General features: G+C 55.1%; 3 protein-coding genes and 1 long non-coding RNA gene across 5 annotated transcripts; 2 read left to right on the plus strand and 2 right to left on the minus strand.

The window, feature by feature from the left end:
- Positions 1-509: 509 nt before the first annotated feature.
- On the minus strand, positions 510-10,069 carry FLII (FLII actin remodeling protein). Its single transcript, XM_071760388.1, has 30 exons — positions 9,928-10,069; positions 9,334-9,444; positions 8,093-8,164; positions 7,855-7,935; positions 7,625-7,710; positions 7,308-7,469; positions 7,097-7,200; positions 6,824-6,999; positions 6,580-6,737; positions 6,388-6,472; positions 5,938-6,085; positions 5,693-5,826; positions 5,365-5,577; positions 5,111-5,290; positions 4,954-5,036; positions 4,799-4,873; positions 4,468-4,551; positions 4,228-4,399; positions 4,027-4,131; positions 3,649-3,840; positions 3,251-3,439; positions 3,033-3,172; positions 2,669-2,894; positions 2,359-2,513; positions 2,178-2,238; positions 1,961-2,089; positions 1,757-1,863; positions 1,400-1,505; positions 1,239-1,304; positions 510-1,108 (listed from the first exon to the last, which is right to left on the minus strand). Exons 1-30 carry the CDS (start codon positions 10,057-10,059, stop codon positions 974-976), a joined length of 3,867 nt encoding a protein of 1,288 aa, XP_071616489.1. The 5' UTR covers positions 10,060-10,069; the 3' UTR covers positions 510-973.
- Positions 10,070-10,456: 387 nt separating this feature from the next.
- Positions 10,457-14,444, plus strand: MIEF2 (mitochondrial elongation factor 2). The gene is made up of 3 exons (XM_071760408.1): positions 10,457-10,746; positions 11,246-11,423; positions 12,124-14,444. The coding sequence occupies exons 1-3, from the start codon at positions 10,603-10,605 to the stop codon at positions 13,176-13,178; spliced, it is 1,377 nt and encodes a 458-aa protein (XP_071616509.1). The 5' UTR covers positions 10,457-10,602; the 3' UTR covers positions 13,179-14,444.
- Positions 14,445-15,467: 1,023 nt separating this feature from the next.
- On the minus strand, positions 15,468-26,740 carry TOP3A (DNA topoisomerase III alpha). The gene is made up of 20 exons (XM_071760779.1): positions 26,603-26,740; positions 25,987-26,239; positions 24,827-24,886; positions 24,342-24,415; positions 23,721-23,796; positions 23,068-23,176; positions 22,820-22,963; positions 22,044-22,214; positions 21,720-21,820; positions 21,509-21,583; positions 21,300-21,382; positions 20,972-21,179; positions 20,617-20,802; positions 20,075-20,204; positions 19,559-19,672; positions 19,312-19,477; positions 18,783-18,926; positions 18,371-18,493; positions 17,347-18,086; positions 15,468-16,361 (listed from the first exon to the last, which is right to left on the minus strand). The coding sequence occupies exons 2-20, from the start codon at positions 26,170-26,172 to the stop codon at positions 16,183-16,185; spliced, it is 3,069 nt and encodes a 1,022-aa protein (XP_071616880.1). The 5' UTR covers positions 26,173-26,239; positions 26,603-26,740; the 3' UTR covers positions 15,468-16,182.
- On the plus strand, positions 20,200-24,903 carry LOC139804043 (uncharacterized). Of its 2 annotated transcripts, none has more exons than XR_011729259.1 (3): positions 20,200-20,392; positions 21,356-21,445; positions 24,027-24,903. It is a non-coding gene; the product is annotated as an uncharacterized lncRNA (long non-coding RNA). The 2 variants fall into 2 exon arrangements; XR_011729258.1 differs by lacking the exon at positions 20,200-20,392 and adding an exon at positions 20,738-20,874.
- Positions 26,741-26,938: the final 198 nt, after the last annotated feature.

Genomic DNA, 26,938 nt, shown 5'->3' on the forward strand with positions numbered 1-26,938 from the left:
GCTGCCCCTGCCCCACCCGGGGGTCTCACTGTGCCAAATCCCCCACCCCGGGTGCCCCAGTCCAGGCTCATCCTTGCAGGGGGTGCGGTGATGCTGGGACTGTCCCTGTGTGGCTCTGGGGCCCAGCGTGGCACCTGCCTCTCTAATTTTGGGGTGCCAGGGCCGTTTTGGACCCCCCTTGCGGTACATGTGTGGCTGGGGGGCTGGGCTCTAGGGCTGTAAATTGTCCCTGTTAGAGAGACCCACCCCCCCCCACCTCATTCTTTTTTTTTTTTTTTTTTTTTTTTTTTTGGTAAGATGAATTTAGCATTGTTTAGTTATTAAAAATACTGGTTTTTAATATTGAAAAATAAAGCATTTAATATCAATTGCCTGGGCTGCAGATGTTTGGGGAGCCTTGGCTGGTGGGCTTGGAGCCAGGTGGGTACCTGAGAGGGGCAGGATCAGGGTGGGGAGAATTAATGTTTTGGGTTTGAGTGAGAACGGCACAGTCAGAACCTGGCATAGCCTCAGGGTGAGAAGTGCAGCTTTTATTGATAAAATAAAATACCAGGGGCTCACCTCTGCTGGGAGGGACATGGGGGGGCCTGTGCTACCCCCCAGTGGGGCTGGCTGTAAGGCTGAGGGCTGAGACACCCCCCCCCTCCTGCCTCTTTAGCAAAGCATTCTCTTGCCCATGCAGGGAAACTCCCCTGTCCTCCAGTTGCAGGCACTGGTTTGGGACAGCAGCAGCCCCAGGGACGTGTACCAGGGATCCCCCCACCACCCCATACAACTCCCCCGGGGAAGGGCAAGGGCTGAGCTGGGCCTCTTGGTGGGAGAAAAGGGGGGGGCAGAGGCTCAGCCCCAGTGCTCCTGTTGTCCCCAGCTTGGGGAGAAGCAGCTGGGGGCAGGCGTGTGCAGCAGCGCAGGGTCCCAGGGAGTCTGGGGGGGCTGTGGCTGGAGCTCTGGGTGCCCCGAGGTTGTTTAGGGTTTAGGCAGGTGGTTTTCGGAACACGCTCCAGGCATGGAAGCAGCGGGTGAAGGGCCAGGGCTCGTTGCCTTTCCGCACCAGCCGGAGCTTGCGGGGACGCGTGGGGTCCTTGGAGCGCATGTGCTGGATGTAAACCTGGGAGGGGCAACACAGCCATGGGGGTCCCCAGCCCTCACCCACCTCCAGGGCTGGTGCTCGCCTCCAGGGCTGATGGAGATGCCCAAATCTTCCCCTCCGTAGCAGCAGGGAGGAGGGAAGGTCCTACCTGGCATGCCTTGAGGCTCAGCTTGATCTCCACCTGGCTGGTCTGGGTGCCCACCCACATGTAGACCTGGGGGAAGGACAGATGTGCAGCTGGGCTCAGCTGATGGAGCTGGAAGAGGATCCTGGAGCCAGGACAGCTTCCCAGCTCACCCCCCAGCTCACCTCCCGCCCGTTGTCCAGCAGCATGATGTCATCATCAGCCAGGTCATCCTGGCAGAAATCGGAGCACTTCTCTGACACAGAGAAATAGCCCTTCTCGTTGGAGCACCTGTGGGGAGAGCCAGAAAGGGGCTGCATCAAAGGCACGAGTTTGTTAGGACTCAGCTCAAACAGAAGGAAGGTATGTGATGGCACAGATTGTTCCCAGGTGGGTGGGTGGAGCTTGGAAAGTGGCTTTGCCTGGCACGGGGAGACCTGCTCTGGATTGAGCCCTGGGGTGAAGGCCAGCACAGCTCAGGGCACTGCAGGAGGACAGGAACCAGCACAGACCAGAGCTGCCCCTTCTGGGCCAGGACCCACCTGAAAAGTCGGGAGTGCTTCATGTATTCAGCATCTTCATCATAGGGCTTCTGGCTCCCGATGCCCACCCAGAAGAAGTTTTCAGGCTCTTCTCCCTCGTTGATCACCTGCAAGGACAGGGCTGAGCATAGCTGTCCCCTGTCCTGGTGGTCGCTGTCACCCAGGTAAGCAGGCACCAAGCCCCAGTGTGCCCCCCTTGCTCACCTGCTTGCTGTAGGAGTCATCAAACATCTGGTTCATGATGTCCTCAGCCAGCTTGGCCTCGTCGGGGTCAGCTGCCCGGCCCACCCAGGTGTAGACGATTCCCTGATTGTCCGTGCTCTCAAAGGGCACCTGTGGGAGAGCCCAGAGTCAAGGCTGCCCCAGCAGGGAGGAGACAAGCAGCTGAGCACCCCTGAGGGTGCTGAGCCATGAGCAGTACCTTGAGAATGAAGCAGAACTCGGAGTTGAGCAGCCCAGCGTCTGTGTTGATCTGGATGCACCTAGAAAAGGAGCCCAGGAGGCAAAGTCAACACGAGATCTGGCAGCTGTGCAGGTACCTCCTGAGCAGCCTGGCACCCATGGGTGCTGCCTGGCCCCCAGCAATCCCCGGGAGGGCTGACCTGGTGCAGAGGGCTCCCCCGTTGGTACGGATGTGGTAGAGGCTGGGCTGGGGTGGGCTGGCCCTGTCCTTCCGCTTGCCCCGATGGATGACAAACCTCCTCTTGAAATGTGAGAGGAACTTGGGGTTCTCCTGCTGCTGGGTCATGCGCACGACCTGGCCAAGGGTGGGGGGTCAGCAGGGCCACGGAGACAACCCAAAGCCCCAGCTTCCACCCCCCATCTCTGCTGCTATCCCCTGCCCCTAGCCTACAGGGCAGAACTGGGGGACCCCTGTGTCACCCCCCCCAGGAGTTTGCATAGCAGGGTCACCTCCAGCTTGCCAGGAAAGAGACTCTCAAATTTCTTCTGGAGGCTGAAAGTGAAGGTGAGCCAGCCCATGTTGGAGGCCTCCCGGCCCTGCCAGAAGTAGACAATGCACTGGAAATCTTCCTCAGGCTGCTTCTCCTCCTCCTCTTCCTCTCCCTCCTCTCCTTTGCCTTCCCCCTTCTTCTTCTTCTCCTCCTCCTCCTCCTCATACTCCACTGGCACCCAGTACCTGAGGGAAGGGACAGGAGGGGAAGTGAGGGAAGGGACATGAGGGATGTGAGGGCTGGGGCAGGTTGAGGGTCTGGGCAGGGAGACAGGGGGACAAGGTGGTCCAGCAGCGCTGGGGAAGGGACAAACTGAGTGTCACCTGCAGAGGAAGACGTAGCAGTCGTGGGTGTGGAAGTGGCCAAACTCCTCCTCAGGCAGGCGAGCAAACTTCTTGCCCTCCAGCACGAAGCCCTCCATGCCATCCAGGTCCTCATTCCACTCCTCCATCAGCTGCTCTGCCTGTGGACCCACATGTTCCGTCAGTGGCCACCCAGCCCCACGCCACAAGGGGACACACAGGATGGTCCCCAACCCTACCTCGCTGAGGGGCATGGGGGGCTGTCGGGGCAGGAAGAGTGCTGTCAGGTCAGCCTTCATCTGGTCCTTCTTCTCGGCGTCCTTGCGGACCTTGCCGGCCAGGCCGCCCTCCTGCAGCACCGCCTCGGCGTTGCGGGTGTAATCCACACGCAGGACATCGTCCCAGTTTTTGAACTTGGACTTGAAGACCTAAATCATAGGATGCCCACTTGGAACCTCAAGCATCATCTGGCCCAACCTTTCCAGGTAAGGACACGGTTTAGGTGAGATGGCCCAGCACTAACTGAGGTAACGCACCCCAGGCCACGGCACCCTCCTTTGTACCCAGCACCCCATCCCAGGGGGTCTGTGCCCACTTCTCTCTCCCTGACACCGCTGTCTGGGGGTCTCTGCCCTACCTGGCACTCAGTGCCCTCCAGGTTCCTGGTGACCATGGCGTGCTTGGGCCGGTGCAGCATGCTGCACAGCTCCTGGCTCAGCTTCAGCGCCGCTGCCCGCACCAGCCGCGGTGACTTCCTCCCAATCCAGATGAAGACATCAGACCAGCAGTCCAGGATGTACACGCTCTTGGTGTCCAGCAGGCTCTGCAGCTGGTGGGGGACAACCACAGGGAAAAAGGGGTCAGGCACCTGGGGGCTTTGCTGCCTGGAAAACACCCTGCCTGCTCCCGGGGAAAAGTAGAGCATCGCTCTCTCCCCGGGGCACAGCTGGAGGCAGAGGGGGCCCAAAACCAGTCTCACTGGTCAGACTGGGAGGACTTCCCCGCCCCATCCTACCAGGCGCATCTCTGGCATCAGATCAGCCTTCAGCCTCTTCTTGTGCTCCACTGAGAGCTTGTAGTTGATCTGGGGCAGCTCCAGGTAGCCCAGGCCCAGGCCAACCTGCAGAGGGGACAGGGACACGGGTGAGGGGGATGACTGCAGGGTCCTGGCAGTGCAGATGTCCCCATGGACCACCCCCATGTACAAGCTGCCCACCTTGTACAGCTTGGGCTTGTGGGGCTGGAAGTCATCAGGAACGCAGGGGCGGATCTCCTCAGGCTGCCCCCCCAGCACCTCCCAGAAATCGGGGGTCTCCTGGCCCTGGGTGAGCAGCGTGATCTCGGCCTTGCCCTTCCGCTCGTTCTTGTTGATCTTCTCGGCGAAGAGCCTGTGGTGGCAGTGGGTGAGATGGTGGGTGGGCTCCCCCACACCCCCAGCCCCCCCGAACAGCCCTACCTGGCCTTGGTGGTGCCACTCAGCGTGGCCTGGCTCCCCCGCCACACGAAGAGGTTGAGGCCATGATCAAGGAGGAAGACAAAGCTGATGGACACAGAGGTGAGAAGACAGTCAGGAGAGTGCAGGGTGGGATGAGCACCCTCCCGACCCACCCCAGGGTCCTTGCACAGCGGGGAACTGCAGCTGCTGGGGCTGCAAAGCAGGCTTTGGACCCACGTCCTCACAGAAAGGTGCTGGCATGGCCAATTTCCACCCCAGAGCTGCAGCTATGATGTCCTGGGTAGACCCTGCCAGCACCTTTTTCCCACACTACCAGTGAGGGTCAGCTCACCGAGGGTCCAGAGATGTTCCTTTCAGTGCTACTGGCTCCAACTTGATGTTCTTCTTCCCATAGACACGGTACAGCCTGGGGTGGGGGACAGCCATGGTAGGACATGAAGCACCATCTACCCCACCCATGCCTCCAGCCCCTGTCCCCAGTGCTACCTGGTGACATATTGTGTGTCCTCAACGGTGAAGAAGCCGCTGGCTGTGCCACCCTCGATGTAGGAGATGTCATTGTCAAAGACCTGGAGTCAGGGAGGAGGTGAGGGTGGGAGAGCCAGGACTTGGGGGCTTTGGGGGAGCTGGGGCTCAGCCTCACCTGGAGGAACTCATCACTCTCGTCCCCCATCTCCTCCCGGATGCTGCGGCACTCGGCCCCCAGGTAGTTGCGGAGGTTGACAGCGTGGATGGCAGAGCAGGCTTTCTTGTCCAGCGTGGCCTCCTGCCCGATCCAGTAGTAGATTTCCCAGTTGAGGGAGCCATTCTCATCCAGGAAGGTCTGAGGAGGGACAGGGTGTGAGATGGGATGGCCACAGCTCCACAGGTTGGTGACCCTTGGTCCTCCCCAGGTACCTTGAGCACGATGTAGCAGTCGGCCTCATAGAACTTGCCATGGAAAGCCTCATCCACCAGCGTGGGCACGAAGTTCTCAATCTGCCAGACACAGAGGCCAGGAAGCTGCCCCACATCCTCACTGAAGAACTCTGAGTAGTCCAGCTGAGGCTTCTCCAGGCCCTGGTCCCAGCGCCGGGTCTTCAGGTCCGGTGCCTTTGCCTCACTGCTCTCCTGCAGGGACGGGGACAGGTCAGGAACTTGGGGACAGTTGGGTCCCTGCCAGCACCTGGGTGGGCCAGGGGCATCACAGTGCTGCTTGGGGTCCCACTCCCACCCCAGACCCTACCTCTATCTTCTTGTTCTTCTCCTGAGCCACGTCTGACATCCCCTTCAGCACCTGCTTGGCCTGGTCATCCTGGGCAGAATCCTTGCGCCGCCGGAGCCGCATCTTGCGGGCCAGCGGGTCCTTGGTGCCACCCCCTGGGGACATGGGGACAGGTGAGAGCCAGCCAGGACACCCATGGGGCATGGCTCATTTCTCAGTGTGCTGCCCGAGGCAGGAACTGTCCCCAAATATCCCCACACACTTACCTGCCCCAGCAGCTGCCACGGTGGCCGGGGAGGCTCCAGCCAGGCGGAGCTGGTTCTGGAGGGAGAAGTCAATGTTGTACCACTCCGAGGTCCGATCCACCGGCTTCGGGGGCATCACCAGGCTGGGGTTCTCCCGTACATCCAGGATCTGGCAAGGAGGACACGGGAGATCTCACTGCTCTGAAGCACGGGCTGATAGGGACCTCAGTGGGGACACTCAGGGTGTGGGGTGGGAGACCTCCAGAACGCCCTGGGATTTGGTGAAGGGCTGAGGAGGGAGCCCCAAATCCACCACCTGCCTGGGCTGAACCACATGCCAAACTGCATGTATTGGTTCCAAGACCCCCCATCCTCACCTCACCCCATCCCACCTTACAGCCCTGGGACCCTAGGGGCACGCTGGGGCTGTGGTGGACCCAGCCTGAGGTGGAGGGGATGGTGGGCTCTCACCTCCATGTCTGTCAGGAAGTGGATGGCCTCTGGCAGTGTCACCAGGCGGTTCTTGTTCAGCACCAGCTTCCTCAGCTTGGAGCACCTGTGGAACATGATGATGCTGGTGAAGGGCCAGGCTAGCTAGACACCCACATAGCCTCTATATACCCTCTGAAGGACAGAGCAGATCTTTTGGGGACTTTCCTTTACCTGCACAGGCTCTCAGGGATGAGTTCCAGGTTGTTGTTGGCTGCCATGAACTCCTCAAGGTTGATGAGCTTGCCGATGCCTGAAGGGATCCCATCAAAGTCAATCTTGTTGGAGTTCAGGTACAACTTCTTCAGCTTGGTCAGCTTGCAGATGGCCGACTGGGGAAGGAGGAGATGGTGGGGTGAGGGAGAACCTGGCAGCACGGAGACAGGGGCAGGGAGACCATGTAGAGGCAGGGACATACAGGCAAGGAGGTGAGCTGGTTGCGGGACAGGTTGAGGGTCTCCAGCTGGGTCCACTGGTCAATGCAGAGAGACAGCTCCATGATCTGGTTGCTGCTGAGGTTGAGGCGCCGCAGGCTGCCCAGGGTGTAGAGGCACTCGGGGACACGACTGAGGTCATTGCAGGACAGGTCCACGTCTGGGAGAAGACAACGGGGTGATGCCAGACCCACACCAGGGCTGAGGGAACTCCTGGAGAGCCCCAGGCACCGTGGGGCTGGGTGGCCTGGCCCTACCTGCCAGGTTCACCAAGCCCTCGAGGCTGGTGGGGAGGTTGCTCTGCGTGCGTTGGGTGTTCCTGAGGTGGAGGGTCTGCAGGGCCAACATCGCTGGGAGCTGCCTGTGGATCATGGAGAACCACGGGGCAGAGAAAGCATCAGGGCTGAAGCAGGAAGCTGGACCTGCTCCCCAGCACCCTGGGATCCAGCTGGGAAAAGGAGGCCTTACCGGAGCTGGGCGTGCAGGAGGGGGTTGTGGTTGAGGATGAGGGTCTGGAGGTGGACGAGGCGTCTCATCTGGGGTGGGAGGCTCTCCAGCTTGTTGTTGCTCAGGTCGAGGTAGAGCAGGTCCGTCAGGTTGATGAAGAGCTGGTTGGGGATGTTCTCAATGCTGGAGGGACATAAGGGATCCTCAGGGCTGCCTGGGAGCTGCACTAGCCCTGGGTTTCCCTCAGAGAAAGACAGAGAGCAGAACCCAGAGCGAAAGGGGTGATAGATGAAGGTGGCTGTGGCTAGAAGGAGGTGGTTGCCCTGGCCCAGACCCACCTGTTGTTGCCAAGGTTGAGCACCAGCATGTTCTTGGCATTCTCCAGTTCCCGGGGACACTCAGTGAGCTGGTTGTAGCTCAGGTCCTGGGGCAAGCAGGAAAGCAAAGCAGGCATCACCCTTTGCCCCACACCCAGCAAACAACACCCAAAACTGAGGACCAAGGACCATCTTTGGAGGCACAGCCTTCCCACAGCCACTCTCATTGGCTCAGGAGGCTCCACACCTACCAGCACGGAGAGATCCTCCAGTTGGAAGATGTCATCAGGGACTCCTGAGTTCTTCAGGCTGTTTGCACGAGCCACAATCGCCTTGAAAGGGGTGAGAGAGGCACAACTGCAGCCACCCACCAGCTCCACAACTCCTGAGCCCCCCGGGGTGGCCAGGGACTGTTGCTGTGTGTCCCCAGAAGCAGCCAAGAGGTGTCTGGGGAACACAGTGCAGGTGGGAAGCACAAGGGGGACTTACCCTGAGGCAGGGCAGGCCTGAGAGCTCACCATGGAGTGTGGTGAGGCTGTTGTGACTCACAGAGAGGTGTTCCTGTGGGAATGCAGATATTGGTAAATATATTTGATTTATTTTACTGGGGAAGGGGATGTTGACGGTTGGACCTGGCAGTCTTAGGGGTCTTTTCCAACCATGGCAATTCTGTGAGACCCAGAAGAGCCCCAGCAAGAGGAGCCAGGGCTGCATGGGGCAGCAGCAGGTGCCCACCCTGACCTGGGGGCTCCTCAGTCCCAGGAGAGCCAGGGGCTCATGAAGGTGTGGGGTGAGCTCAGCCCTGACCTACACTGGGATGCCCCCAGTCTGAAACTGGTGGATTGGCCCCAGCGTGTCCATGGCTGCCTCCACACCCTTCCTTCCCTGGGGCAGAGACACCCCAGCCCTGCCCCAAGGTTCAGGGTGCTCTGGGCTGCTACTGAAGTGGCTTGTGGCAGTGCCACACTGTCCCCAAGCCAAGAGACCCCAGTCCTTGAAACACTTCTCCCTGGGTGATCCATACCGGGAAGTCGTGGGTACTGGACAGCTGGAGGAGGATCCAGGGGGGAATTTTTGTCATCTTTGGGGCATCCCCAGCATGGCTGTGACCTCCTCAGGAAAATGAGGAACTGATGGAGAGGTCTGAAGTCCCCGAGCAGCTGGCAGGAGCTTGGCTCCCAGCAGCAGGGAGCTCTTCCCCACTCACTAGTGCTGTGATGAGGACTTTTGGCAGTGTTTAAAGCTTTGTGTTTGGCTGACACTGATTTCACCACATCCATAACCTGCTGCAGGACATTGCCAAAGCAAAGCTTAGCCAGGGCCTCTGCCAAGGTCCTGTTTTGGTCACACACAAAACTGAAGCCACCCTAAAAACAAAGCCAGGCAGCTGCCAGCTACTGCTCTTTAGTTCTTTTAGCAAAGGACGAGGGGAAAAAAAACCCAACCCAGAAGCTTAATTCTCCCCATACTAAAACCTTCACCCTTCCCTTCTATTAAAGGGCAGAGGATGTAAGCATGGGTTTTAGTCTGGTTTTCTAGGAAAACAAGGTGAAACCAAGTACAAGGCTGTCTCAACCCCACTCCTAAAAGCTCCCCCATCCAATTTTAACCACACGTCGTAGCTCAGCCCTATTATTAGACACCAGAGCATCCGCCGATGAGCCACGAGGCTGGCAGGCACCCGGTTCTCAACATCGAACCCCATCCCCTGCCCAAAATGTGCTGCTCACCAGCTTCTGGAGGGCAGCGAGCTCCTCGGGCAGGTAGCAGAGCCCCGTGCGGTTCAGCTTCAGCCAGCGCAGGCTGCTCATCGCCTTCACATGCTCCGGGAAGTAACCACCCTGCCGGGAGGAGGAGGAGGAGGAGGGTGAGAAGAGCATCTTCCTCATGGGGTGAGGATGTGGGGACCCCAGTCTGACCGGCCCTGTGTGGCCAGGGGCACGTAGGGCTCACCCAGTTACATGGGATGGGGATCTGGGATCGCCCAGTCCTATGGAATGGGGACCGGAGGGCTCAGGACGACCCAGTCCCGTGGGATGGGGAGCGCCCAGTCCCAGGGGATGGGGACCTGGGGGTCACGTTCACCCAGTCCTATGGGATTAGGTTCTGGGAGGACCAACATCCCCTGGCTTTCTGGGGCCCCAGAGTTGGGTTGGCGGATGTTGCCCAGCGCCAGCTGACCGGTACCGGGGAGAGCGGAGCCTGACTGGGCCGGGCCGGGCCTGACAGAGCCGTGGGGAGGACCAGGCTCCCCCAGAGCCTGCAGCCGGGCTTTCTCCCCCACTTCCCCCTCCCCTGCCACCTTTTCCCTTTCCCCCCCGCACCTTGAAGTCATTGCCGCTGAGATCGACGCCGCGGACGAAGGGCAGAACCCCGGTGGCCGCCATGGCGGAGGGACCCGGCGGCACCGCCACGCCCGGACACGCCCCCTCCGCACCGGGACACGCCCCCTGCATGACATGGCCACGCCCTCTCCATATGACCACGCCCTCCTACCCCACAGGCCACGCCCCGGCCGTGACGCTATAAGGGGGCGGAGCCAGGCTCCGCTTCCGCGCGCCGGGGGGCGGGGCCGTGCGGGGGCTGGGAGGCACCGGGTGAGTGCGGGGAGGACCCGTGCGGGGGGGCTCCGGTGCGGGCGGGGGGGCTGGGGGAGCTCCGGGAGCTCCGCTCCTGCCCTTGAGCGGTCGGGGCTGGAGGCGGCACTGGGCCTTGCCGCTGCCCGGCGGTGCCTCGGGTTCCGTCCCGGTCTTTCCCCGGGCGCACCGGCCGCCGCCCCCCGGTCCCGTCCGCTCACCCCGCGCCGCCGGTTCCCCCGGAGGCGGCTCCGCCAGGGCCCGGGTGACCCTTTTTGGGGTGACCCTTGCTCTAGCGCCCCGGCAGGCTTTGCCCCGCGGCTCTCCGGGACCCCCAAAGCTGTTTCCCCACCCCGGGGGAGCCGTGTCTGTGTCCCCCCGGGGTGAGGCCCCGCTGCTTCTCTCCCCTTTGGCAGGGCCGCCATGGAGTTCACCCGCCGGCGGGGCAGGCGGCAGGAGGACAGCGGGCTGGGCAGTGTCCTCGACCTGCTCTTGGCCAACGCCAGGCTGGTGCTGGGGGTCACCGGGGCTGCCGTGCTCGCCATCGCCACATTGGCCGTCAAGAGGGTAAGGCTGGGGTGGCTGCCGGTGGGGCTCGGAGGACCGGAGTGGCTGGGTGTCCCATGGAGGAGGAGCACTTGGCTCCTCTGGTTGTGGAATGTTCTCCACAAACCTTGCCAGCAGCTCCCGAGATGGGCCCTCGGGTCTGGTAGAAACACTGGTGGAATTGCTGTGGGCATGGAGCTGTCTGCTCCCACCCTGTGGGACACCTGCAGCTCCATACACCATTGGCACGGGGCAGCAGATGCTTGGGATGCAGTATCCCATCCTGAAAGGCACCTTGAACTTTGTTCATGCTCAGACACCCAGCTGTTTTCCACTTAAAACAATCATGCACTTGTGTGTCCCCTTAAACTCTCAGGCTTTGCTGCCAGAAGCCCTGCCCTGGGCTTTGTGTCCCCCCGTGTGTCCACCAGCAGGGCTGTTGTCCCCTTTGGTTCTGGGTGTGACCCCAAGGAAGCAGCTCTGAGAGTAACTCATCCATATGGATTTTCCTTCCCTCCAGCTGATCGACCGAGCCACCAGCCCTCGAGATGAAGGCGACCCCAAAGCTGAGCAGAAGACCCTGGAGGAGAGCTGGCAGGACCTGGCCTTGATCAAAGCAACACCAAAACCCCCCAAGAAGCAGAGAAGGGAAGACCTCAGCAAACCTCTGCTCTCTCCAGCTCAGCCACCAGTGGCAGGTGAGGCTCAGGGTTTGCATCCCGGCCCCCACCATGGCCAGAGAGATCACCTTGGTGTGCTCCAGGCCTGCTGAGCTGCTGCTCCTGGCTGGCTGGGAGCTCTGTGTTATTTTTAGCTCAGTGTCCGGAAAGCCAACCCGATTGTGCCCTCCCTCCTGGGATGTTCCCCAGCCGTGGCCCCTTTTTAGGTAATGCCTGTGGTGACAGCACCTCTGATGCTGTCCTGCAGCTGCAGTGTGGTGGAGGCCACTGGGGCTTTGTTTCCTCCTGTCTGCTGGGCTCCTTTTCTGGGCCAGCTCTGGCTATAGGAAGGTGAAGGTGCTGCAGACAAAGGCTGCCTTGTAAAACTGCTGACAGAGTTTTTCCAAGTGGGAAAGCAGCCCAGCTCAGTGCAGGGAAGGTCCTGAGATGCTGGACCCAGAGTGTGATTGTTTGTAGGACTCCATCAGGTTTAACCATCTGGAGCTGGAGGTGAGGCTGGGTGTGGTTGGGTTTTGAGGTTTGGTTGGGCTCTGCTGGGAATGCTGGAGGACTCAGGGGCCCTCTTAGCAGGGTCAGCCTCGTGTCCAGAGATGGGCCAAGAGCTGGGCACCAGCTCATGCCTCCCCCTTGGCTGCAGTAGAAGCTGCTCCTTCAAGTTGCAGATGATCACTCAGAGCTGTGACTTTTCCCTCCTCTCTGCCCCATCCCCTTCTCCTAGAGCCCAAAGGCTGTCCTGTTCCTCTGGAAACTCCTCGGGTTGAATCCATCCCTCCCCGCTGCCTCACGCTGCAGGAGAAGCTCCTCTCCCACTACAGCACCCACCTGTCTGTGCCTGAGGCCCAAGTGTCCCTCGCCCTGCAGCTGACCAGGAGCATCTGTGTCCAACTGCAGAAATTCCTGCGGAACAAATGCCCGGAGCTGCCCTTTGGCAGCCTCTTCCTCAGTGGTCCCCTGCTCGATGGCCTCGGGGCTCTCACAGCTGACCACATCCACCTCATGCTGCCGGTGGTCCTTGATTCCGTGCTCTGGAGCCTCATCCCAGGAGAAGACACGGTGGTGAGGAACCCCCAGTACTGGATGATCAAGAGGACTGATCTGCAGTATTTCCCTCGTGGGTGCAGCCCCTGGGATAGGTTCATCGTGGGCCAGTACCTCTCGTCCAATGCACTGGGTGAGACCCTCCACAAGATGCTGGTGGCCTCCATCAACTGGCCTGCCATCGGCAGCCTGCTGGGCTGTGTCATCCACCCTCTGGTGGCCTCTCAGGAGCTGAAGCTGGAAGTCAAACACGACCAGGTCGAGCTGAACGTCACACTGTTCCCAGTGGTAGAAATGGAGAACAAGGTTCTTCTGGCTGTTCCTCCTGAAGGGTTGGTGGAAAACCTCTGGCTCGAGAGTTTTTACAGGGCAGAGGTGTCGAAGGTGAAGGAGCTGGATGCTGGTGACCACGGGGCACGGCAGCGCTGCCTCCGCATCCTGAACGGTGTCTGCAAGAGCCATCCTGCCCTGCACAAACTGAGTGGCAGCCCCTTGACACATGTTGTCCTTCACCTCAGTGCCACCACTTCAGACTGGGCAGAAGAAAGCCTTGCTGAGAGGTTCCAGCAGGTGCTGGAGGAGCTGGTGGGTTACCTGGAGAAAGGGGTCCTGCCTTCCTACTTCAACCACAAAGTCAACCTTTTCTGCCAGCTGTTGGAAGAGGAAGTTGATGAGATGGGCTTCCTGCTGTACAGGGCCATATCTGAGCCAGAACTCCTGCTGAAAGAGAAATGATGAGTGTGTTGGGAGCTCTTGAATATGGGGTGTTCCTCACCCGTCTCCTGCTCCCTGCTGTGAGGGTTGTGATGCTTCTAGTTGACTGGTCAGAAAGAGGCAACGTTCTTGCACTTTATCGGGGAAAAAAACCCCCAAAACTTTCTGTTTGAATGAAATGTGCCTGTGCCAAGGTGGGGGTTGGCTCTAGTTGTGTGCAGCTCACACCTCGATTGATTATCTACAGGTCAGTCCCACCCTCTGGGTGCTGGGAGCTGACATGAAGCATGTTTGGTCTCTGGTTCCCAGTGTCCTCTGCCTGTCCCAGCCTGCTGTCACTGGTCAGGTTCCCCTTGTGCTCTGTGAACATCTGGAACTGGAGGGGAGCAGTTTCTTGCTGCTGCTGTGTCCTGCAGACCTCTCAGCCAGTTTTTGGGACAGGGTAGGAGCCTCATCTATCTGCAGGATGCTGCCCAAGTGATGACCTGGGTGATTGTCTGGGCACTTCAAGGTACAACTGTAGAGAAGGAGGCTGCAGTTTGTCCCTTTCAGCTGCTGAGAGGGGGGAGCTCAGCCCCACCTCTTTGTTCTGCCCTGAGGAAGGGATGTGCTTCCAGGGATGGGGCTCTGTGGTCCTTGTCCTACAGCAGTGTTTTGCTGGAAGGTGTCCTCAAAAAGAGAGCTGCTGACTCCCTGGGGTTGTCCCCTCGGTGGAGGCTGGGGCAGGGCTGTGTGTCCCCTCCCCAGGGGGTGGTTGCTGCCATCTGTGGGACTGCCCCAAACCTCGTGTCCCCTCCCTGGCTGTCCAGTGATGGTTTCACACATGTATTGCTGCTATCTTCAGGTTCTGTTCCCCTAAAGCCCTGTGGCATGGGTTTTGAAAGTAGGACAGGAATGATGCTCTGAGCTGAATGGTTGCAAGAACTGAAGTGATTTGTGCTTTTTTATTAAGAAGATATTTTGCTTGGGGTTTCTGTTTTGTGGTTTTTTGTTTTTCTTTTGAGTGGCTGCTAGTAGGCTCTGGTTCTGGCTGTAGTGCCAGGGCAAAGGAATATATTGGTAAATGTAATGGGAAGAGCTGTTTTTGCTCACTGGTGGAGATGGATAAATCCTATGGACTTCAGTGTGAGCAGCTGTCATGGTTTGGTTTTCTTTACAGCTGTCATCTTGGTTTGGGGAGGGAAAAAACAACCTGTGCTTTTCCTCCCCGTCTGAAGATCACTTAGTTTGTTCCTCCAAACCACTTCCCAGGTGTCTGCAATAATAAACCTCCCCTGTGTATATGGCTCTCTGGTGTCACCTCTGTTTTGTCCCCTTCCCTGTGAATAAGGGCTGAAGCCACCTTTCAGCTGTGGTGGCATGGGCAGGGTGTCCCTTCCCCTGCACCCAGAGCTTGGTGGTGATCACCCCTTGTCCTCCAAGGCCTTTCTTCTCCTCTTCCAAACACCCTGTTCCTGCAGAGGGACAGGCAAGAGCTGTCTGGACACTGAGCTTGTGCTGTTTACCCATCAGCTCTCACCCTGACACAGCTTAGAGCAGTGGAGGTGGTGAGGTCAGATGCCACCAGCTCTGCCTGGCCTGCTGCACAAATGTTTTCTGCTGCTGTTGCCATTCCCAGGCTCCTGCTGCACTTTCACCAGCTCAGTGGCTGCATTACAAAGCCTCCTAATTTACTTTCACTGGCAGGTTTGTATTTTCAGGCTGCAGCTGTTAATTGTGGGAGTGTGAGGGGTACAGGGAAAAGCAACCTGAGTTCTCCTGACCCAACTGCACGGATTTAGGTCTGGTAGCACCAGACTGCTGTGGGGTTACAGGTTCTCCTCTCTCTCATGCAGAGCTTAAAGCAAACCTGGGCTGCTGTGATCTCCCTGCAGACAGTGCTGTAGCCTCCTGCCCACCCTGGCTCTTCAGGACTGATCCTGGGAATTGCTTTGTGTCCCAGAGGAGCAGCAGCACAAGCCCTGAGGGAAGCTGTCCTCTTGCCATGGAGGGAATCCTGTGGAGCTCCTGACTTTGATCTATGGAGAAAGCTCCAGCAGAGGGAGGAGGAGGCATCCTGGCTCCCAGGGAGTTCAGTCAGGAAAGCAGAAACTCCCTCCAGCTGTCTGTCTGTCCCTGGGCAGCTGCTGCAGCTGGTGAGATAAAACCACTCTCCTGCCCCTCTGCAGCTCACTCTCCATGAGGAGTTTCTGCCCAGAAAGCTTCTGTGTTGTTCCAGTGAGTGAGTGGAAAGAGCAAGATTTGGGTGGGTCCTTTTACTGTAATAGCTTAACTGTGGGAAGTATGAAGAAACAAGGCAGAGTTAGGGTGTTGCTGTATCAAATTTAAAAATTAAATAATCTTTTAATAAGAAAATTAACAGTTTGACACAAAGAACTTCCATTAGCTAGCAGCATCACAGAGGCACAGGTCAAGGCTTGAGGAAGAATTTGGTTTCAAATTCAGGAACTAAGATGAAGGCTTTTCCAGAGCACTGCAACTGAGCTTCCCTTCCAGGGCAAGTACCAGCTCCAGCTTCACACCTGGCCCTCCTTCAGTGACCACCAAGGCAAGGGGGGGGGCAAAAAAGAAAGGAGAATGCTGCTCAGGTAATGGAAACTTAAAATTCCATGCTGTGGGAAGCCAGGGACTGAGGGAAGCAGCCCTGGTGTCTGTCCCTGTGGCTACGATCCAGTTCTTCCCCAGGCTGTGGAGAAACCACCACCACAGTGGGAGCTGCAGACAGACTGGATCCTGTGCTATTTTCTCTGCAGATTCAGTTTCCAAATGCTGCTTTGAAATGTTTAGACTATCCCAATCTGCTCAGCAGAAAAGCAACTGAAAACAAAGGCTGACACCAGTTGTGGAGCCACCTTTTGAAGCTGGTTGAGTCCTTGCTGCCCAGGCAGGAGCAGCCTGCAACCAGCCCTTCCAGTAAGCACTCAAACAACTCATTTCTGGACTCCAGTTCCTTTCAGCAGAAGTTGCTCCTGTAGCTGCTCACCACCCCAGACCCTTCAGGCTCTTGAGAGATGTCCCTCCATGATCAGTGGTTCTGTGGGCAGTTTTTCCTTGTGTGGCCAGGCTGGTGGCAAATGCTACAGGTCCGTGGTTTCTTGGCAGTGGTTCCTGAGGAGAAACTGGTTGCTCTCTTGGCTTTACTTCCCAACTCTCTTGAGTATCCAGCCCTGCCAGGGGGGTCCACAGAGACATCCCCAGATGGCCCTAGAAGAAAAAAGTTGCATTTGAGTATCTTTGAAAGTACAAGTAGGTGAGAAAGGGGAAAAGTTCAAAATGGTGGGTCATGGAATTTTTTCATCCCAGCTACTCAGATTATTCCTGAAGCTCCACTTGCTTCAGATTTGTCTGAACCATTAAATGTTACCCACTTGTCTCACAGCACTAGAGAAATGTGGGAACAGAACAGGGGACACTGATCTGCCTGGTTACATTCTCTGGTCTACAGCTGAAGCAGAAACAACAGAACATCACAGAGAACTTGGTTTCTAAGAAGTTTTGAAAATTTGATTCTACTCCTCTAGGCCTCGATGTCTAAGGAGAAGGTGAGTGGAGTGCTCTCTCACATCACATCTCCACCTCTGTAGTTTGCTTACTGCCTCTCCTCTTTCTTTCACATTCTTATTTTATGATTATTTTTCTTTATGGGTATTTTTCAGCATCTTTTCACAGCAGCCATGCTTAGTTTCTCAGCTCTGATCAAAGCTGCAGAAAGATTTGCCCTTTCTCTCTATTCCCAAACTAGGGCAGAGGCAGCACAGTTTTCCTAGTGTGACAGAATGGGGTGTAATATCTTCAGAAGTCTGTACCAAGTGGGTAAAAGCTCTCACAAAGCTGAGAACTGCAATCCAGGGGGACAAATTCCCAAACAGACTGTTGGGAAGCACACTGGGCTTTATCCAGTGAGTCCCAGATGCTTACTGCACATAGAAGCAAAGCATCCTGCTTGGATCTCAGCTGGTGTGTGCTACAAGGACATTTCTTGCTAGCAATGGAGAGGTAACCCAGACTCAGTTGTTACAAGCAACATTTGAAGTGCTGTAATGCTGCTGATCTAGAGACAACCCTGATGTCTGTCAAATGTCTGAGTTGCTGCAAGACCTGTGGTAGCCCCACATGTGTATGAACTGTGCTCAGTTTGGTATCCAGAACATCTCCCCAACCCCTGTGTCTCACTCCAGCTCAGCCTCACCTGGTTCCAGGTTTTCATCTGCCCACTGGAAGAAGCCACACTGCTGCTCGCGGGGTTTGGAGCAGGTGTGGAACTGCCTCCCTTTGTTGGGCCCCTCCTTCTGGACAGTGCGGGTGACAGCAGGCTGGTCACAGTTGCAAACTGTGTCACCTCCTGAATCCGAGCTGTTGCTTCTAAAATGCTCTGGGCCTCTCCCTCCTCCTCGTCCTCCTCCTCCTCCTGGGCGCTGAAATCCCGTCAGGCCCCGTCCTCCAAAGGGCTGGGGCAGTGCCGAGCCCTGGGGAGCCACGTTCCTTCTGTCCTCTGGCTGCTGGTCAGCCCAGAGGAAAAAGTTGCAGGTACTGGAGCTGCATTTGTAGAATTGTCTGCCCTGGTTGGGCCCTTCCTTGCGGACAGTTAACAGCAGTGCTTCATTCCCACAGTTGCACACCACCGCATTGTTCCCGTTGTCTGGAGCGGCTGCAGGAGCAGGCCGGGGGGTTCTGGTGGAGCTCAGATGTCCTGGCACCAGGTTTGTGGTCCCTGTCCCACGCCTGTTGGCACCACTGGCTCTGTTAAACGAGTTGCTGACCTGCAGGTGGTGAGCTGGCTGGCTGGCTGATGGTGAGGGTTGGGATGGTCGGGTTAAGGACTTCAGGTCCAAGAGCTCTTTGAGCATCTCGTCACAGCCTCCAATGCAGCCAACGAACTCCAGGGGCATCACAGGTGGCACACTGCCTCTCTTGAATTTAAACTTCAGTCTAAAGGAAGAATGGAGGTCCCTCAGTTTATAACTCTTCACCAACAGATCTCAATTTAGACTATTTTTTATTTTATTTTTTTGTTTTAAATTCTGCTGTGCTCACACTGGTTTCCCCAACCCATTTTCTTTCCATCCCCAAACCATGAGAGTGTTGCTCCAGCTTTTCAAGGCTGGAATGGAAAATGGTTGCCCAGCCTAGCCCACGGAAAACCCATGTCCTGATGGCTAACAGGAGGTATCTGAGGGGCTGCATTTCCCTGAGGGATAATGGGTACAGCCTACCTGTGAACGGGATGGGGTTGACACACAGCACAGATGCTTTCATCCCTGGCCACATCCAGCACAAAATCAGGAAACCAGACTGCAGTTTTACAAGCTGGGTAGCCCATGCAGCTGAGGTAGAACCTGCCGTGGGACAAAAGCACCAGGTGAGGAAGAGGCACAGTCAAGACAGTCGCTGATCTGTCCTTCCATCTCCTCAGCAATCAGAAATGCTTGAAACAACATTTTTTTTAAGGGCAAACACGTACTTGAGAGAGATGTTCAGCTGAGCCCACACAGCTCATGTGGCTGGTGCAGTTAGCTAGCTGCAGCCCAAGTTTTCATGCTTGCTGCAGAGGTGAGGTAAATGAATGCCTAGAAAAACACAAACCAACACAGAAGGCTACTTTCTACAAGAGGGAAGATCACCAACCCGCCGTTCTTCCTGGTCTTCAGGACCATGTCATTGTTGCACTGTGGACACTTCCGAACAGCAAGGGGCATTGCTGGGTAGACCTCCTCTTGATCTCCAATTTCTGTGGCTTCTCCAAAATACTGAGCCAGGGCTTGGTCCAACCTACAAAGAAAGAAGCAGAACATCTTGGGTGTCTCCTCTGCAAAGTGGAACCAGGCACTGCAGAAAATTAGAGCCTGCTGCCCTCCACACTGCCCCTTGGGAGTTGCTCCATAGCACCATGTCTCTGGGACAGGCTGGGTGTGGGCATGACATGGAAGAGGTCAGTGCACTTTGCTGTCTCCTTCAGCCAGCTCTGAATTTAGTCTTGAGGGTTTAAACCAAGGTGAGCAGTCAGCTGGCACCAACCCATGGCAGTGTGCCAGGCTGCCAGTCATCTCTTCCCATGCAAATGCCAACACAGGTTGAGCAGAGCTCCAGGAAAGTATGACAGGATCTGACCTTCAGAATGAGCCCAGAACAGCAAAGGGGCAGAGACAGGACTCACTTGTTAGCTCTGGCCACGGCTTCGATGAAGACTTGTTTGTACTTTTGGACCTGCTGCTGCAAAACTACAGATTTGTCCTTCTTCCCTTCACAGATGAGTTTCAGATCAGCCTCCAGCTCAGCTCGCAAGTCAGGCTTGGACATCTCGTAGCCCATGGAATCGTAGCCTGAGGAACATAACCACGTGGTGAGTGAAAGCCAGGAGCAAGTAAGGAAGCTGCCCTCTTTCTTACAAGCACTGCCCTTACCTTCAACCAGCCCCATGCCCAGGTGGCCTGGGAGGAACCGCTGATCCGCTGTGAGGCCCACGTACATCCGAGTCTTGATGGTCTCGATGTGCTCAGCATGAGTGGCATCAGTCCCTGGGAGCAGACAGGTTGTCACCCTCATTAGGTGGCAGGAAGCCACTTCCCTTGTGCCTAGTGCAGAGGGCAAGGTGCTCAAGGGTCAAGAAAACAGCTTATGGGCAGGAGCAGCACTGCCCTCGTGTCCCACTGCCACTCTGAGTAACAAAGTGCTGGCAGGCACGCTCTGAACTGCAGGTCCTGGGCACTGGGGGCTGTCTGCAGGCTCCTTAGGATCTCTGGACTTTGCCCACCCATCCCTACCATCCCTCTGTGCTGCACTTTTACATGGTTTTTCTTATCTGCAGTGACCTTTAGAGGCTCCCCTACTCTGAGGGGGGGGACGGAACCGGTGTGAGTTGAGAAGAAGCTTCTGAACAAAGCTCTCCCACCAGCCAAGGCCACGCTGCCAGTACTGACCAATGCCATGTTTCTCCATGAGAGCAATGAGATCCGCTTCTGTGAGCAGCAAGGGGGGGCTGGTTTCCCCATCCACCATCTCCACTGTAGTGGGCTGAAAGCGAGACCCTTTCTGATACAGTGGGATAACCTGAAGGGAAGGAGAATCTCTTTGAAACTGCCTTCTGGTGCATTCACTGAAGACATTGTCACACTAAGAGCAGGCTAGTGCAGTAACAGAGCAGCACCCTGTTCTGGAGGAGATCCAGCCTCAGGGTCCTCAGGATTAGCCAGCAACAAGCTGCCAGAGACCACCAACAGCAACTGCAGCTCCTCTTGGTGAGTAAAGTCAACCCCACAGCCCCTGATGGTCTCTGCTGTGGTGTCAAGAGGGGAAGGGTCTATCCAAAGCTGGCACAATAAAGCCCCACAGGGAGAAGGCTCTGAGTGAAACACCCAGTGGGCTGGGAATTGTCAGAGCATGTTGAGGGGTCTGAGGCTGGCAGGAACTTCAAACTCCAGGTGCTTTAGCCTCTCCCATTGATGTTATTCAAGGGTGTTACCTTATCACTCCACTTCTCATAAGGATAGACTTCCAGGTAATTTCGGGCCAGGATCATTAATCCTTGGGCAACGAATCGCTCGTTAGCAATGTCAATCTCCACAGTTGTTTCCTGTCCCTTGGCATCTTGAGAGCAGCAAGCCAAGAAGTGGCGCACGATGAATTCGTAGAGCCTCTGCTCGTTGCCCTAAGATCAAACAGCAAAACGTGGTCAGTCTCCTCCTGCCTTAATGAGCTGTCAGGAAACGTGAGATCTCAGGTGAGGATCCTGTGCTTGTGTCCATGTTATTAAGATTTCTATCTTTATTGATCAACACCACAAATCATCAGGTTACCTCTGCCTTTGTTAACCTCACCTGCAGGCTGGAGGTGTATTTTGTGGGGTGAATGGGAGGGTGAGCCTGATCTGATTTGGTTCCATTCCGAGGGGTTGGCCCACCCTGATCCAAAATCCTCTGTGCGAATGCTCCCCAGTTTGGGTCCTGTGTCTGCTGTTGTACCAAGGCAGAGAGGTTCAGCTCCTTGGGGAAAATGTTGGTCTCTGTTCGGGGGTAGCTAATGAACCTTAAGAAGAAAGACAGAAGAGCACTTTAGGAGGAGCTCCAAGATGCTCCTCATTTTGGGCTAAAGGCCATTTATTTCTCAAAAGAATTAAGTTTGCCAAGCCAAGTCTTGCTTTCTTACCCTTGAGTATAGAGTTTTTCTGCTATTCTCATGGTTTCCTTTGCATTTATTTTCAGTTTGCGGGAAGCCAACTTCTCAAGTTCCTGAGTTGGGAGAAGCCAGAAGGAAAAAAACCAAAACATAATGTTTGTGCTTAATTCAGAGTGGTGAGTAAAACCTCTGTTCAAAGCTTCTTTCAGAAAAGTCCTTTCAGTACAGTTCAAACGTACCACAGTGTCCAGGGGTAGGGGCCTCCATTTGCTCTTTGGCTTGCTCCCAACTTCAACAACAGTCGCTACTGGATCCTAAACACAGAGTAAGCAAACAGCAAAATCTCCTTTAAGGGTTTACACAAAGTGTTGTTTAAATGTCTTGAGCGAGGCAGAGGCAGGAAATGTTTGGCTGACTGGGGATTATACAACTATTTACATGTTTTCTTACCTCCATACACATCTGGTAAAGGACCAAGCATGCTGTGTGATTAAAGAGCCGGTTCCTCTTCCAGTTGAAGGCCACGCTGCCATCTTCGTGATCGTGTGTCACTGTTGAACAACAGATCAGAGTGACAAAGTAGCAATACAGAAGGAATACAGCTGAGGCAGCAGGGCCACAGCACTGGGAAACCTTCCAGCTCCTGCTTAGTGGTCATGGCCAAGAAGAGGAAACCACCCCTGCAGCATTGTTTTTGTTGCGGTGGTGTTTTTCCTTTCTCAACACATCAAGCCCTTTAAGATGGAGCCCAGGACTCACTTTCCCCAAGCATACCTTTGATTTTATAGAAGGTTTCAGGAACAAAGGCCTGGATGGCTTTAAAGCGTTCAACTACAAAGCCCAGTGTGGGGAACTGGCAGCTGCCATAGCTGATCAGCTGATCTGCTAAAATATCAGGGAAGATCTTCCGGAGCCTCAGTGTCTGGAATCTTGTGAAGGCAGCACCTGAGAAAACAAAACAGACTGCAGAACTGAGTAACACATCACTGGAGGATAACCATAAGCACTTCAGATGGTTCTCTTTTAATACTCTGAGTATTAATTTTCCTCTGTTTTTAATACTTGGTTGCAGAGGCCTGTCAGTGCTGAGCTGAGCTATAAATCTTGACTTTGCTTCAAAGGGCGTGTTTCCAGTAAAACATGAAATGTGGTTTGGTTGCATCTGACCTAAAAATCAGATTTATGACACTAGAGAGGGCTTTTCTGCCTTGTATGGAGTATACAGTAACAGATGATTTCCAAACTCCCCTTGCTGGGCTTTAACAATGCTCATTCAGTGTGGTCAGATGAGAAGAGAGGAAGAGCCTGGTGACTGTCTGCCCTGTTCAGCAGTCAAAGGAGTTTATTTATAGACATTAAACTGAACACTGATACCAAAGCTGTCCCTCTCTCTACCATGCTCCTTCTCTTTAAGAGAGGAGCCTGCAGCAGCTTGGGCCTGGCATCCTGGTCTCACCTCCAGCACACGGACTCGGTAGAGTTGGGTGAATGGTTGGACTTGATGATCTTAAAAGTTCTTTTCCAAGCAGGAGGACTCTGTGTTTACATACCTATCCTGAGGTCCAGCTCCTGCCTGACATCAACAGCATCACTTGTTTTTTGGTCTGGTTGGGTGAGGTTCTCACAGGCTGTTCTGACAGCATGAAGAGTGATCTCTGAGAAACGGGCTCTGAAAACCTGGAGGTTTGGCTTTACTGTTGGGACACAAAATTGAGAATTAGAGGACCTCTGAGAAGCAATGCCTGTTAAATCAGCACTTTAGCAGAACTCAGACTGATGAAGATGAGGCTCTACACACCAGCTTTGCAAACATGAATGATCTCAAAGCCAATGTTCTCTCCTTCTCGATCGCAGTCGGTCCAGATCACCAGAGCTTGGCACTGCTGGACTTCTCGTTCAAGGGTTCTCTGAGAAAACACCACAGAGTGAGACACACCAGGCCACTTGCTTTGTCATTTAATTGTAAAATGACTCATTAACTGAATATAAAAAGGAGCATGTATCCATAGAGATGGGTTGTTGCAATAAAATGTTGTAATATGTGTCTCTCAAGAGATTAGGAAGATTTCAAAAGAATTGAGTCATTTATTTACATCCAATTCAGTTAAAAGAATGGCTTGGCTTGGAATGTACCACAGTCTGTTTTCTGAAAATGTCACTTTTTGTAATCTTAGGAGACAGTTTTTCCACCTTGATGGAAAAAAAAGAACCACAACAAATATTTCTGCTTTTAACAACGTAGTTGTTCCCTTACTGCTCTAATCATACATGAGCAGGAGGCACAAATGAATGGCAGATGTAGCCCAAGGAAAAGCAAAAGGCATTTTTTCAAATTCTAGAATTTAGACATTCAGGACAAAAGTACAACTCTCCTACTGTCTGAGACAGCTATTGTAGCACTCAGCTCTGAATGCAGAGTTACTGGGGAACTCTTTAAGAACAACAATGTACCTTGATATCCATGTAATTTTCAGGGCAATACTTCTCAATTTCAGCATCAAAAAGAGCTAGAGGGTTGCAGCTGTGCCTGGTAAGCAGAGGATAAGCAGTGTGAGTAACAAAAACTGAAACAGATGTTGTCAGACACTGGTGCTGTCCTGTGTTTAAGTACTGCAATTAAGAATATATTTTATTACTGGCCTCATCTTAGACAACTTAAGAGTTCACATGAAATGCTGAGTGAAACTTAAAAAGAACCCAAAAGCAATGAGAGAAAACAGCAGAACAGCCCTAACAAGCAACTTCTCTTATTTCAAGCACAGAGAACAAAGGAGGGGGGATCTGGAGAAAGAGCCTCACTTCCCAGGACAACTTCTAGTTGAACAAAGAACACAAAAGTTCTTGGAATCAGCTGAATTCCTTCATGTATTTTAACCAGTATCACGACTGTGCTCTGAAGACAGTAATTTGAAACAGTACTTTAGCTCCTCTATGAAAAATTTGGTCCTCATTGCTCTGCTCTGCACATGGTGTCTGTCCCTCCCTGCTGCCCAGGCTTTGAACTCGCAGAGCCCCACTCAGCTTGGGGCTGAAAGCCAAAGGTTTCCACTCCAGGGGGTACCAAGTACTGACCATTTCCGAAATGGCATCTTAAAATCATGAGCCAGCAAGTGTCCTGACACGGATGTCATCACCATAGTAACTTCCTGCAGGAGACAGAGCAAAGGAATTAGTGCCCACTTTTTTCTAAAAGCTACCTGGAGCCCCAAGATCTCAATGCAGTTCTCAATGTACACAATCAGTGACACCTCCCTCCTGCTAATACATCAGCATGAGCTCTCCTCTGTACTGACAGCTAAATCTATGGCCTCAATTTCTGTAGGAAGCTCCTGATCCTGAACAGCAAACTATTTTTGACTGATATAAAGCCAGAAAGTTGAAAGACTTCAAGCAACAAAACAGGTCAGTAGTTGAGCCAAGAAATGAACATCTGCCTTTCCCTCATCTTTGGACAAAATGTCCCAGTCACTGGAGGTGATGTAACTTCTGACAAATGGCTTTGAATTAGTATTTTTCACTTCTCTAATCCAGCAGCAGAATGAAAGAAAACTCTTTACCTGGCCAAATATATGGTAGTTGTATTCATAGATCTTGTTGAACTTGGAAAACCCTTCTCGCTGGAAGGAAAAGGAAAGTTGTTGAGTTTCTGGCTTTTAATAGAAACCAAATGTGTTCTGACTCTGTAGGTGATGTTACAGCAGCAGAGCACAGGGACACGTGGGGCATGGATGGAAATGGTAGGAGGGTGAGTGGAAGTTGCTGGGATAATTTATGGAGACATTGAAACGGTGCTTTTCAACATAAGAGAGTTTTAAACCACATCTGAAGGGGATGCCAGAGTTATCTCCCTGTGGACAGTGATGACAGGCTGTGGGGAAATTATTAATTTAATGGTTCTGGACAGTTATATTCCTGACAAACGACTGCCCTCCTGCTCCAAATGACAATTACTGTGCCAGCTCCAGGCCCCCAAGACCACCCTCCACCTAACTGAGACTTATGGAGGTTTCTAGATCAGGTATTTGTTGCTTTTTTGACAGAAGCAGAACAGTATTGTCCTGGATTGGGACTGACTTAGGTTGTCAGTAACACCTTTCAGTCAAAAATTATTCTGGTCTTGAAGCACTTTCCAGTTCTTAGCTTGGAAACACCAAGTAATAATGTTACAGGTAAAAACCCAAAGCACCAGAGAGGAGAGATTTTTGAACTCCTCCAAACCACAGACCATCTTGGCATTATTCTGTGAACTTCAGTAAACCCCCAGTGCTTGCTGATGGTGCAGAAGGGGTGCTTTTGGTGTGGGACATGCACACCAACAGATGGTTTCAGTTCCTGAAGCCTTTCGCATACACTGCAAAGCTGGGAATGAGACAGGGAGCCCACACTGCAGGGAGCAAAATTCCAACAGAGTTTAAGTCACAAGTCAAAGGGGTACAAGACTCCCAAATACAGCTGGGCAAGTGGTGTTTGTCCACAAAAGAAAACTGTTCTTGTACCCTTGTGTGGTCAGAGACAAAAGTAGTGCAAGACATTGGATGTGTGGGTGTGAACTGCCCGTGCCAAGCTCTGCAGAGCAGCCTGGGGCTACCACACAAGACCCAGAGTACCCCAGAGCCCCAGGACTGCGCTGCAGGGTGGGCCGGGTGAGCTGAGCCTCTCCAGCCAGCTAATCCAGACCCACGTCAGGAAGCGGTCAGGAGACGCGTTGCATTCCTACCCGTCGCATCCTGCTGTTGGAGAGCAGATCCGCAATCCCTCGGGCAGCATCGTTCTTCTCAGCCACGCACAGGACCTTCCGGATCCTCTGCAGCGCTGTGTCCTCTGCAGCCCGGGAGAAAAGGCGCCAGGGCTGGGGCAGCATCCTGGCCCCACAGAGAGCAACAACCCTCGCTTGAAAGTTCATGACAGGAGACGGCCACAGGTCCAGCGGGGCCAAGGCATGCTGCGTGTCCTTGCCTTGGCGATGGATCCTGCTGGGGACGGAGAGCCATGGCTGAGTGCCCCTGCTCAGCCCCGGCACGGCCCAGACCATCCTCCGCCCGGCTGACCCGGAGGCACTGGCGGTGCAGTCCCCGCAGGGGTGCAGGGAACTGGACACGGCTTTCCCCCTTTCCTCCTCCCCCTCAGAAACAACCACCCGGCGGCTCCCGCCCGCCCCTCAGCCCCAGGCAGCTCCCTCTGCCCTGCCGAGGCCTTCTTCCCTGCGGCAGGGAATGCCCCCCGCAGCCGAGCAGGGCAGGACCCCCGTCGACCCTGGCCCGGCTCTCCCTCCACCGGGATCCCCCTTTTCCCTCCCCGAGCCCCTGCTCTGCCCCCGGCCGGGCTCTCCTCACCCCCTGCCCGCGCTCCCGCGCTCCCGCACCGCGCTCTTCCTCAGCCTCTGCCGTAAAGCGCCGGGGAACTACAACTCCCGAGGTGCCCCGCGGCGCCCCTGCCACCGCCTTCCCTCTCCTTCCCGCCTCCCTGGAGCTGTTTCCTCCCTCCGCCGCGTCCTGACCGGGTTAAAGAACGCCGAGGGAGGGTGGAGGTGAAAGAGGAACAACCCCGAAGGGCGAGGGGGCGGTGGCGGCGGTGGCTTCGGTTCCGAGCGGCGGGGTGAGAGGCCGCGGCGTCATGTGACCCCAAGATGGCTGCGGGGCTGCGGCGTCCGTGAGGGGAGCGGCGGAGCG

This window comes from Heliangelus exortis, chromosome 17 (assembly GCF_036169615.1).
Source record: "Heliangelus exortis chromosome 17, bHelExo1.hap1, whole genome shotgun sequence".
NCBI classification, from domain to species: Eukaryota; Metazoa; Chordata; class Aves; order Apodiformes; family Trochilidae; genus Heliangelus; species Heliangelus exortis.

Coding starts and splice junctions, on each gene's coding strand:
- FLII (XM_071760388.1), bottom strand. CDS start 10,059: ATGCAGGGGGCGTGTCCCGGTGCGGAGGGGGCGTGTCCGGGCGTGGCG. Junction 8,165..9,333: donor TCGCTGCCCTCCAGAAGCTG/GTGAGCAGCACA, acceptor GCATTCCCACAG/GAACACCTCTCTGTGAGTCA. Junction 4,874..4,953: donor GACACACAATATGTCACCAG/GTAGCACTGGGG, acceptor CCCCCACCCCAG/GCTGTACCGTGTCTATGGGA.
- TOP3A (XM_071760779.1), bottom strand. CDS start 26,172: ATGAACTTTCAAGCGAGGGTTGTTGCTCTCTGTGGGGCCAGGATGCTG. Junction 24,416..24,826: donor ACTACCATATATTTGGCCAG/GTAAAGAGTTTT, acceptor TGTCTCCTGCAG/GAAGTTACTATGGTGATGAC. Junction 18,927..19,311: donor GCCGTGGCCAGAGCTAACAA/GTGAGTCCTGTC, acceptor CTTTCTTTGTAG/GTTGGACCAAGCCCTGGCTC.
- MIEF2 (XM_071760408.1), top strand. CDS start 10,603: ATGGAGTTCACCCGCCGGCGGGGCAGGCGGCAGGAGGACAGCGGGCTG. Junction 10,747..11,245: donor CCACATTGGCCGTCAAGAGG/GTAAGGCTGGGG, acceptor CCTTCCCTCCAG/CTGATCGACCGAGCCACCAG. Junction 11,424..12,123: donor AGCTCAGCCACCAGTGGCAG/GTGAGGCTCAGG, acceptor CCCTTCTCCTAG/AGCCCAAAGGCTGTCCTGTT.